The 10,000-nt window shown below is 46.3% G+C and overlaps 3 protein-coding genes across 4 annotated transcripts in view; all 3 read right to left on the bottom strand.

Moving 5' to 3' along the window:
* The window catches only part of mphosph6 (M-phase phosphoprotein 6), a 2,295-nt gene extending 482 nt beyond the window's left edge, over positions 1 to 1,813 (bottom strand). The window contains exons 1-5 of the mRNA XM_074677831.1: positions 1,643 to 1,813; positions 1,069 to 1,181; positions 875 to 965; positions 456 to 553; positions 1 to 365 (exon numbers count right to left, since the gene is read on the bottom strand). The exon at positions 1 to 365 is cut by the window's left edge and continues 482 nt beyond it. Of these exons, the coding sequence (XP_074533932.1) occupies positions 230 to 365; positions 456 to 553; positions 875 to 965; positions 1,069 to 1,181; positions 1,643 to 1,690 (486 nt within the window). The 5' untranslated portion in view covers positions 1,691 to 1,813 and the 3' untranslated portion in view covers positions 1 to 229. The remainder of the gene's footprint in view (positions 366 to 455; positions 554 to 874; positions 966 to 1,068; positions 1,182 to 1,642) is intronic.
* Positions 1,814 to 2,557: 744 nt separating this feature from the next.
* Positions 2,558 to 7,119, bottom strand: snx20 (sorting nexin 20). Its single transcript, XM_074677955.1, has 4 exons — positions 6,974 to 7,119; positions 6,075 to 6,138; positions 5,773 to 5,915; positions 2,558 to 4,008 (listed from the first exon to the last, which is right to left on the bottom strand). The coding sequence occupies exons 2-4, from the start codon at positions 6,082 to 6,084 to the stop codon at positions 3,337 to 3,339; spliced, it is 825 nt and encodes a 274-aa protein (XP_074534056.1). The 5' UTR covers positions 6,085 to 6,138; positions 6,974 to 7,119; the 3' UTR covers positions 2,558 to 3,336.
* Positions 7,120 to 7,656: 537 nt separating this feature from the next.
* The window catches only part of rbl2 (retinoblastoma-like 2 (p130)), a 10,811-nt gene continuing 8,467 nt past the window's right edge, over positions 7,657 to 10,000 (bottom strand). The window contains exons 20-22 of one of the 2 annotated variants that reach the window (XM_074677459.1): positions 9,780 to 10,000; positions 9,490 to 9,666; positions 7,657 to 8,344 (exon numbers count right to left, since the gene is read on the bottom strand). In XM_074677459.1, the coding sequence (XP_074533560.1) occupies positions 8,177 to 8,344; positions 9,490 to 9,666; positions 9,780 to 10,000 (566 nt within the window). In that variant the 3' untranslated portion in view covers positions 7,657 to 8,176. The remainder of the gene's footprint in view (positions 8,345 to 9,489; positions 9,667 to 9,779) is intronic. The other variant, XM_074677458.1, reaches the window with a different exon arrangement.

Below are 10,000 nucleotides of genomic sequence, written 5' to 3'. Positions count from 1 at the left end.
AGATGCAGCGACCTTTCAGTTTATTGAACATTTGCTCATCACGCTGCTCAGGCAGTGACATCACTTCCTGTTCCTCTTTAAAAACCAGGATGTATAACACCCAGAGTGATTTCAGGTCCTGCTGCGGCTGCTCGGACACAAACAGCTCTGCAGAACGTCCACAGAAAAAAAAAAAACAGAGTCTTTAGTTCGGTATAAAAAGTGTTAGAGTCCATGGTCACTTCCTGTCTCAGTCCTGAGGCTTCAGAAACGCTCTCTTCGTGGTTGTTTCTGCAACGTTCTGGTTTACGTCTTCCTCCTCCACCGCCGCTCGCTCTCGCTTCTTGGCAAACTTCTTCTTCATGCTGCCGACCAGACTCTCGTACCTGAACGCAACACAGGACAGACAGGAAGTGAAAACACAGGAAGTGAAAACCTGACGCACTGAAGCTCGTCCTGACCGAACCAATCCTCACCTCAGAGCCATCTCCTCATCCGTCACGTCTGTCAGCATCCGGCTCACGTCCTCCTCCTCCTGGGCGTCATCTTTAGGATTCATCAGAGCCATCAGCTTCTGCAACAAACACACAGGAAACAAACAAACAGACGTTAAAAACAAACAAACATTAAAAACAAACAAACAGACGTTAAAAACAAACAAACATTAAAATAAACAAACAGACGTTAAAAACAAACAAACATTAAAACAAACAAACAGACGTTAAAAACAAACAAACATTAAAATAAACAAACATTAAAACAAACAAACAGACGTTAAAAACAAACAAACATTAAAATAAACAAACATTAAAAACAAATTGCTGTCCTGTCAGCGCTGCAGACTGAGCAGAGACCTGCAGAGAGCTCAGACACACACAGGTGGACCCAAACACACCTCCACTTCTGGATTAAAGCCTTTGAAGGAGACGCGTCCGTACATCAGGTCCTCACAGGGAACAAAGCTCTTCTCCTCGATGATCAGGTTCCTGAGGGGGAGTCAGACGTTAACCTCTCGGACAGGATGTTTATTAAAGCTTTATTAAAGCTAATTAGTGACTCTGGCTGGGGACGTCACATGGACAAACTCACTCTTTAGCCTTGAGCTCCGGCAGGTCCAGATACCAGTGCTCATCACTGATTATTCTCTTCTCATCTTCCTCCAGCTGCTTCTTGGTCTCAGCATCCAGACCCCTCTGCATGAACTGTGGACACACACACACACACACACACACACACACACACACACACACACACACACACACACACACACACACACACACACACACACACACACACACGTGTTTAAACTGAGGAAGAGCAGGTTTCTCTCATCGACCAAACCTCACTCCCGCCGGTGACCAGCGCAGGGCCGTGTGAGCCCATCAGAACACGCAGCGGTGAGTCCGTGTGAGCGACATGATTTCATGATTCAAACAAATTAAAGACGTGTCTGGGCGCTCAGATCAAAGCCGATTAATCAGCTGATTCGTGTTTAACATGAAAACTTCCCTCTATCGATGTTTGGAAGGACTCTGAGTTACTTTTAGAGCGGTGAAGTGATAATAGTCAGATTAGTGAACGGAGTTCTGCGCAGCGCCCCTCGCGCATTGACCACAGCGAGCAGCTAGGTAGCTGTTAGCTGTTAGCTGTTAGCAGGCCTCACCTTCATCCGCAGCAGGTTCCGGGACAGCTTCACGGAGTCGTTGGACATTTTTCAGCGTTCAGAGAGACGAAGTGAGGAAACACGAGGCCGTGGGGCTGAACACCACGAGATGTGGACCCACGGACACGCAGCTGCTGCGAACACAGAGGCAGAAGCAGCCGAGCGTCGAGTGGTTAGCAGTTAGCTGCTAGCAGTTAGCAGGCTGATGAATCGATCTGTGATATGAATGATGATCAAAACAGTGAGATTAATTCTCCATAACCGAACTAGAAACCCGGAAAGACGGCGACACGACGTCTCCTCGGTTTGTACTGTTTTTATACGGAACTGAATGTTTTTATTATTATCATTATTATTAAGTTTAATTGATTAAAACTTTATATTTTCATGTTTCTAAAACACATGACTGTCTCACATGCATCCTATGGATCTGACAGGTTAGAATAATTCATATAATTTAAAAATATGAGATTTTAAATCTGTTTTTATTGTGTTTTATCTTTTCTAAATGTCCTGTCTGTTTGTTGAATTATCTTTTGATGCCATATTTAAATTCCTGAGCTGTTTCTTCTCATCTGTTGGTTTTGATTTGATTTAATTCATCATTATCAAGTTTCTGTTTCCTGTTAAAGAATTCTATGACACAAATTGAGATTTAGAAACTTTTTATTTCTCTGAATGTTAAATGGGAAAACAATGGCTGTGTTTGCCTTGCTCTTCTTTGTTGACCGCTGGGTGGAGCTGTTCTCCACTGAATGCCCCCACAGTTCACCAGGTGTGTGAAGGTGAGCTGTGGTCTGTAGTGTGTCTGTCTGTGGTCAACTTCTCTGGAAGTTCCTGGAAGCAGATCTACAGACACTAACTTTTCATAAATTTACAAACCATGGGTCCATCTTTACATTTCAGTTATTGTTACACAGAGAGACTGATGGATGAAGCATTTTATTTCAGTCAGTGAGTCAGCAACAATACGATAACACATGAGTTAAATTAAAGATAGAGGACGAAATAAATAAAGAGAAAAAATTAATCAAGAGAACAGAGCAGTTAGATTTCAGAGAGGACTTCTTTTAAGTTACTGTAGTTTTTGTTTTTGGTCCCTTCATTGTTTTCAGATGGTTAAAAGTTCATTTTACATTCACTAAAAATAAAAAGTAACAGATTCAGGGAGAGGTTTAAGGATCCTGTTTCTGTGAATCAAACATTTCAAAGGCGGTAAAATCACATCACAGCAGAATCATCAAACTCAGTTTTTAATTTCAGACCAAAGTTTAATCGTTAATCAGAGAAAAATCTGAAAAGGACTTTTTATTTCTACGGCTGATGGAAAAACCTCTTCTCTGTGATCCTGGTCTGGTCTGGATCCTGTGGCTCTGGTGAAGTTAACCCCGCTTTAAGACCAGAAGAAGATCAGTTTCTTCTTCTTCACTTCTCGTCTTCCTCAGCGACCGTCTGACGTTAGTGTTGCTGGTGTGACGTCAGGACTCATGAGGGACGTGTACTCAGGGTCCAAATGGTCTCAGGAGGACCAAGAATGACTGCAGTCTGACAAACAGTCCAGGAGTCGCCCCCTGCTGGACATGAGACAGTGTTTCTGTTCTTGGACCTGGTCGACGTCTGAGGTCTGTTTTGGACTTGATGAAACCGTTCAGGTCTCTGGGGTCCTGTTGGCTTTCTGGACTCCACGCTGCCCCTCAGAGGAACTCCTGGACCACGATCTCCTTCAGGGAGCGTAGGGACACCTCGCCCCTCTCAGCGTCCCTCAGAGCCGTCAGCTCCTCCTGAACCTGGGCCACGGGACGCCCCAGCTGGTAGCCCACGTCCAGGAGCAGCTCCAGCAGACCGGCTCTGTGGTCCTTCAGTCCGTAGCGTCGGACCGGGGGCAGAGCTCTGTGAGCCGCAGCAAAGGCCTTCTCCGGTTCCTCCAGGTCCCGGTGACAGACGGCGAGGGCGGACAGCGTGGGCACGATCAGGGCGGGTCTCTGCCACGGCAGCAGCTTCTCCTGGATCTCTAAGACCACCTGCAGCTGCTCCACGGCTGCCGAGAACTGTCCGGCTCGCAGCAGACCGTGGGCTCGCCTCTGCTCCTGGTCCGTGAAGAAGTCCGAGAACAGCGGGGAGTGTCTGACGCAGCGCACGCCGTACAGGTGAGCCAGGTAGTCCTGCAGAGCCACGCGGCGCTCCGAGATCAGCTCAGCGGTGAAGTTCCCCGTCAGGTGTTTCCGAGGAAGAACCACGTCCTCCAGCTCCTCCTGGAACTGCTCCGTCAGACGATGGTGCAGGTGCAGGAAGTCGCTGTAACGCCGCTCCACCGACACACGGCGAGAATCAAAGCTGCCAGAGCGCATCACCACAACCTCATACACCTGAGAGGGACAGGAAGTGACAGACAGGGACAGGAAGTGATGGAAAGGACAGGAAGTGACAGAGAGGGACAGGAAGTGACAGAGAGGGACAGGAAGTGACAGAGAGGGACAAGAAGTGACAGAGAGGACAGGAAGTGACAGAGAGGGACAGAAAGTGACAGAGAGGGACAGGAAGTGACAGACAGGGACAGGAAGTGACAGAGAGGGACAGAAAGTGACAGAGAGGGACAGGAAGTGACAGACAGGGACAGGAAGTGACAGAGAGGGACAGGAAGTGACAGAGAGGGACAGGAAGTGACAGACAGGGACAGGAAGTGACAGACAGGGACAGGAAGTGACAGACAGGGACAGGAAGTGACAGGAAGTGACAGGAAGACATCAGGGGAGCAGAATGATAGTTAGCATCTATGCTAATCTGTGTCAGCTCTTCATTCCTGTTTTTTGTGTTTACATTAAATAAACAGATTGTTTCCCTGTTTCTGGTTAGCTAGGTGTTACTGAGTTAGCCAGCTAACTCCCTCTTTTTGTGCCTATATGCTAAGCTAACTTAAGCTAAGCTTGGCTGACTGAATCCTTCTGGTCCAGGTTTTCAGATCCTATTTTTAGCCTCTGGTTTCTAGTCTTTGGCTTAACCTAACCTAGCTAAGCTAAAATAAGCTAGGCTTATATTGTACTAGCTTAGCCTTGGAGCTTAGCTAAGTTAGCTGCATCAACCTTTTTTATTCCTAAAGCTAAATGAAGCTGATTGTTTGTCCATGGTTTCAGGGTTAAGATAAGCTAACAACTTCTCTTAGTCATTCTAAGTATGTTCAGTCTTTATGCTAAGCTAACTTTAGCTAACTGTGTCCACTTCTTTGTCTCAAACGGAGACAGATTTATCCTTTGATTGATCAGATGGCTTCCAGCCTGTTAAAACCTGTGATTAGAGCATTTCAGTGCATGCTAACATGTTAACAAGGAGTTTAGATGTGTTGTCATTTTCGTACCTGTTATTAAAATGTTAAAACTGTGTTTTAAGCATGCTATTCTTGATTTGTTAGCATGTGGTCTCCTCTCACCACATGTTGTTAGCGTGTTGTTACCATGTGGTCTCTTTTCACCACGTGTTGTTAGCGTGTTATTAGCATGTGGACTCTTCTCATCACATGTTGTTAGCGTGTTGTTAACATGTGCTCTTAGTTCACCACATATTGTTAGCATGTTATTAGCATGTGGACTCTTTTCACCACATATTGTTAGCGTGTTATTAGCATGTGGTCTCATCACCACGTGTTGTTAGCGTGTTATTAGCATGTGGTCTCCTCTCCTCATGTTCTAAGTGTGTTATTAGCATGTGGTCTCTTTTCACCACGTGATGTTAGCGTGTTATTAGCATGTGGTCTCCTCTCCTCATGTTCTTAGCGTGTTATTAGCATGTGGTCTCCTCTCACCACATATTGTTAGCGTGTTATTAGCATGTGGTCTCTTTTCACCACGTGTTGTTAGCGTGTTATTAGCATGTGGTCTCTTTTCACCACATGTTCTTAGCGTGTTATTAGAATGTGGTTTCTTTTCACCACGTGCTGTTAGCGTGTTATTAGCATGTGGTCTCTTTTCACCACATATTGTTAGCGTGTTATTAGCATGTGGTCTCTTTTCACCACATATTGTTAGCATGTTATTAGCATGTGGTCTCCTCTCCTCATGTTCTTAGCGTGTTATTAGCATGTGGTCTCTTTTCACCACATGTTGTTAGCGTGTTATTAGCATGTGGTCTCCTCTCACCACGTGTTTGCTCAGAGGGTCTTCGATGATCCGGCTCTTGGGGATCTCAAACAGCAGGCGGACCGGCCTCTGTCTCCTCTTCATGGCTCTCAGGTTCTGCTGCAGCTCCGCAGTGGTCTGACTGGAACCACTGGGAGGTTCCTCTACACACACACACACACACACACACACACACACACACACACACACACACACACACACACACACACACACACACACACACACACACACACAGTGTGTATTAGATCTCTTTAGCTCATTTATTTAAAGGGTTAAACTTTGAGTCAGAGATCAGAGAGAACCTGGATCCATCAGGTCCACCTTGTCTGGTCTGCAGGGTCCCTGGTTCTGCTGTCAGACCAGCAGCTGATGGAAAATCACAGAAACTATGGTGAGGAGGCGTGGCAGGGGTCAGACCTCATGATGGACAGGTGAACCAGAATCAGCTCAGTCCTCAGACCGTGTTGAGCTTGTTCTGCTCAATCTGCTGAATCTGTGACTGTCTTTAACTCAATGAGCATCTGTTGCTCCACTTCTGCTCTGAGCTTTCACCAACACACCAGATGATCAACTCTACTTCAGAGGAGATCTACCAAAAGCTGCTTCTGGATAAGACAGTCATAGCTCCACCTACAGGCCTGGCATGCTCACTGCAGCATTTTTAGTCCATCAGCGTTTCTCTGTAAACACTGTTTTTTTTTGTTACAGAGTTGTTGTGTTTTCGTGTCAGGCAGACCACAGCAGGTGGTCTCTGGTGGTTTGACCCAGGTCTGCTGGTTCCTCCTGTGACACTCTCCTTAGAGATACAGGTGAAGACATAGACCTGTTACCTCTGTGTGTGTGTGTGTGTGTGTGTGTGTGTGTGTGTGTGTGTGTGTGTGTGTGTGTGTGTGTGTGTGTGTGTGTGTGTGTGTGTGTGTGTCAGAGGAGGAAGTGTCTTAAGGTTAAACAGGAAGTCAAACAGCAGGGACTCAAACCGTCGTCTCTTCCTGTTTGAATCCTGTTTTAAATCTTTTGGACTCAGGTGTTAAACCCTGATTAAAACCAGAGTCCTGTTTGTTTTCTGTCTCCTCTCACACCAGCCGGGTGGAGTCTAACACAGCAGGAAGCGCCCCCTTCTCACACACACACACTCACACACACTCACACACACACACACATGAAGCAAAGTGAAAGGGATAAAAACAGAGCAAAAACTCACCTCAGAGTGTGTGTGTGAGAGCGTGTAGAGTCAGTGTGTGTGTCTGCAGGAAGTAAATGATCAAAGACAGATTCACACACACACACAAACACACACACACTCATACACACACACACTCACACACGTCTGTCGCTCCGCAGCGTGACCTCCTCACATCAGCCCTGAGAGGAAGTGCTGCGTTCACTGACACCTCCTCTCTGTCCTCTGGGTGGAGTCACACACACACACACACACACACACACACACACACACACACACACACACACACACACACACACACACACACACACACACACACACACACACACACACACACACGAACACACAGGAAATGCTCTTTAGTTTACTTTCAGTCTTTACTGTCTGTTGTCCCTCCGGGGCCACCGTAGTATTTTCACATGATCTCTGCTGTTTTTCAAAACTCTTATTTCAGCCTCTGTTTGAAAGGTGCTGTCTCTTTAAGGCTCCCCCTCCACAAACCCCCTCACTCTGATTGGCCAGCCCTGTGGAGGCCTGTCTGAAACTGGGAAAGAAGAAACACTGAAGGTAACTCAGCCCTAAATGTCAAACTCTTTAAAGGTTTAGTGTGAATAAACTTTAAACTCCAGCTCATGGTGCTCGTACAGAAACAGTCAAACGGCCAAGCTTGTGTTCATGTTGTGTAATTGTTGAGGAACAGCGCCTCCTAGTGCTGACACACAGAAACAACAGGTCACTTTAAGGATTTTATTCCCTCCAAATTTTCTTTGTGAACAGAGAGGATCTGAAAGAGGATCTGCTCAGAAATGATCGTGGGAGTAAAAAAGAAAGGCACTTAACTTAGAAGCAGGGTCATAAAATAACTTTTCTCTATTTTACAAATATTTACACACTTCTCATCGAGACGACGAGGACTCAGCTGACACATGATGACAGGACAGAGAGGGGAGGGGGTCACAGAGACCAGGATCAGTCTGAGGCATCAGGAGCGTCTGAGCCCTTTAACTGATGACACGTCTGACGGTCAGAGAAACTCATGACGGGTGAAGAACGTCTGTGACACGGGTCATAATCTGGGGTTAGTCTCAGAGGGAGGAACAGGAAGTGAAACATTTAAAGGAGTCAGGTAAAAACAGGAGAAGAAGAGGTCTTCCTCTCTCCTTCACTTCGGTTAAACTTCATAAGAACGTCAGATAAAAACAGGAAACATCATCATCATGTGACTCAGTGGGAGGAGCTGCGGTCGTTGGCCACGTCCTGCAGGCGGCGCAGCAGAGCAGAGTGGTTATCAGGACAGACTCTCTTCGGGGACGTCTCCTCCTCCAGCGGCATGCTGCGCTTCCTGGTGGGGGTCTCCCCGGTCCGGATCATGCTGTTGATCTCCTGCAGACGCTGAGGGGGCAAGATGGAAAAACCAGAACTCAGTATTAATGTCTCAGCACCCAGCAGGACACGCTGTCGCTTTGACCTCACTCTAATCACTTTGACCTCATTCTAATCGCTTTGACCTCACTCTAATCACTTTGACCTCACTCTAATCGCTTTGACCAAACTCTAATCGCTTTGACCTCACTCTAATCGCTTTGACCTCACTCTACTCGCTTTGACCAAACTCTAATCGCTTCGACCTCACTCTAATCACTTTGACCTCACTCTTATCACTTTGACCTCACTCTAATAGCTTTGACCTCACTTTATATTGCTTTGTATCCTATGCACTCTATATTTTCTGACCTTACGCTATTTCTTTAACATTATTCGATTGAACTGGCCACAACCCGTTCCTTTAACCCCATGCTTTTGCTTTGACCTCAATCTAAAGCTCTAACCTCACTCTGTTGTTTTTAAAGCACTGGTTTTTTACCTCATTCTTTAGCTTAAAATTCAATTTTTTGCTTTGACCTCACAATACTGCTTTGACTTCATTCTAATTCTCTGACCTCTCTCCATTGCTTTGACCTCATTCTGTTTCTTTGTGCTCATTCTGTCTTTGACCCATTCTGTTTCTTTCCTCCTTCTGTTTATTTGACCTCATTTTCTAACTCTAAACTCATTCCATAGCTTTGACCTCATACTGACTCTTTGACTTTATTTATTTTTTCCCATGGTTTTATGTATTTTTATTGTCAATTCTGCAATATGTGTACACATACAGAAATTGCATTGCTCAAGGGCTCACGGTGCTACAGTTATCATTTTTGGTCCTTGTTTTTTTTTTTTTTTGCCTCATACTTATTTCTGACATCGTTCTGTTTTTCTGACATCGTTTTGTTTTATCTGCTTGGATCTGTTTTTTCCCCCTCATTCTGTTTCTTTGACCTCATTCTGTTTCCTTGACCTCATTCTGTTTCTTTGACCTCATTCTGTTTTCTTGACCTCATCTTGTTTTGACCTCATCCTGTTTTGACCTCTTTCTATTTTTCTGCCCTCATTTTGTTGCTTTGACCTCGGTCTCCTTCTAATGTGGTGTCATATGTCAGACTGAGATCTGATGAATCAGGGTCAGGGTGTTGGGGTCATGCTGTGAGGGGCCTCACGTTGGAGGGGCTGCTGCAGATGTAGTAGCAGATCTTGTCCCTGGCGGTGATCGGCGAGGGGGCGGAGCTTGTCTTGTGAGGGGAGATGTAGATGGAGTGTTTGCTGGACAGGAGCATTCGCCGCGGGGAGCCGGTCCTCAGGGTGGGGTAAGGAGAGAGAAGAGGGGGGGGTTCCGCCTACACACCCACACACACACACCCACACACACACACACACACACATACAGATTAATGGAGACGCCTGTACAGCTGACTTCCTGTGAACACTCTGAGGTGCAGTTCTGTGTTACCCCAGCAGAGGGCGAACTGGTGGAGTATCTGAGGGCGAACTGTCTCATCTGTTTGATGTAGACGTTGTTGTAGAAGAGGATCAGGTCTCCCCGCTCCTCCTCCGCCTCACACACAGCTGAGGAGGAGGAGGAGGTCTTGTTGGGGGTGGAGGGGGCGCTGCCGGGCTGAGGAGCTGGTAAGGTGCTGCTGGAGCGGACGGGAACAGGACTGATGTCTCCCC

Source organism: Halichoeres trimaculatus, unplaced genomic scaffold (genome assembly GCF_033239565.1).
Source record: "Halichoeres trimaculatus isolate MK-OKI-2021-1 unplaced genomic scaffold, fHalTri1.1 fHalTri1_scaffold_10, whole genome shotgun sequence".
NCBI classification, from domain to species: domain Eukaryota; kingdom Metazoa; phylum Chordata; class Actinopteri; order Labriformes; family Labridae; genus Halichoeres; species Halichoeres trimaculatus.
This window is presented reverse-complemented; position numbering and strand designations above follow the sequence as displayed.

Excerpts from the sequence above, each read along its gene's own strand:
- snx20 (XM_074677955.1), bottom strand. Across the intron at positions 4,009-5,772 it reads ACCCTCTGAGCAAACACGTG|GTGTATGAGGTTGTGGTGAT; the intron begins GTGAGAGGAGAC and ends TGTCCCTCTCAG.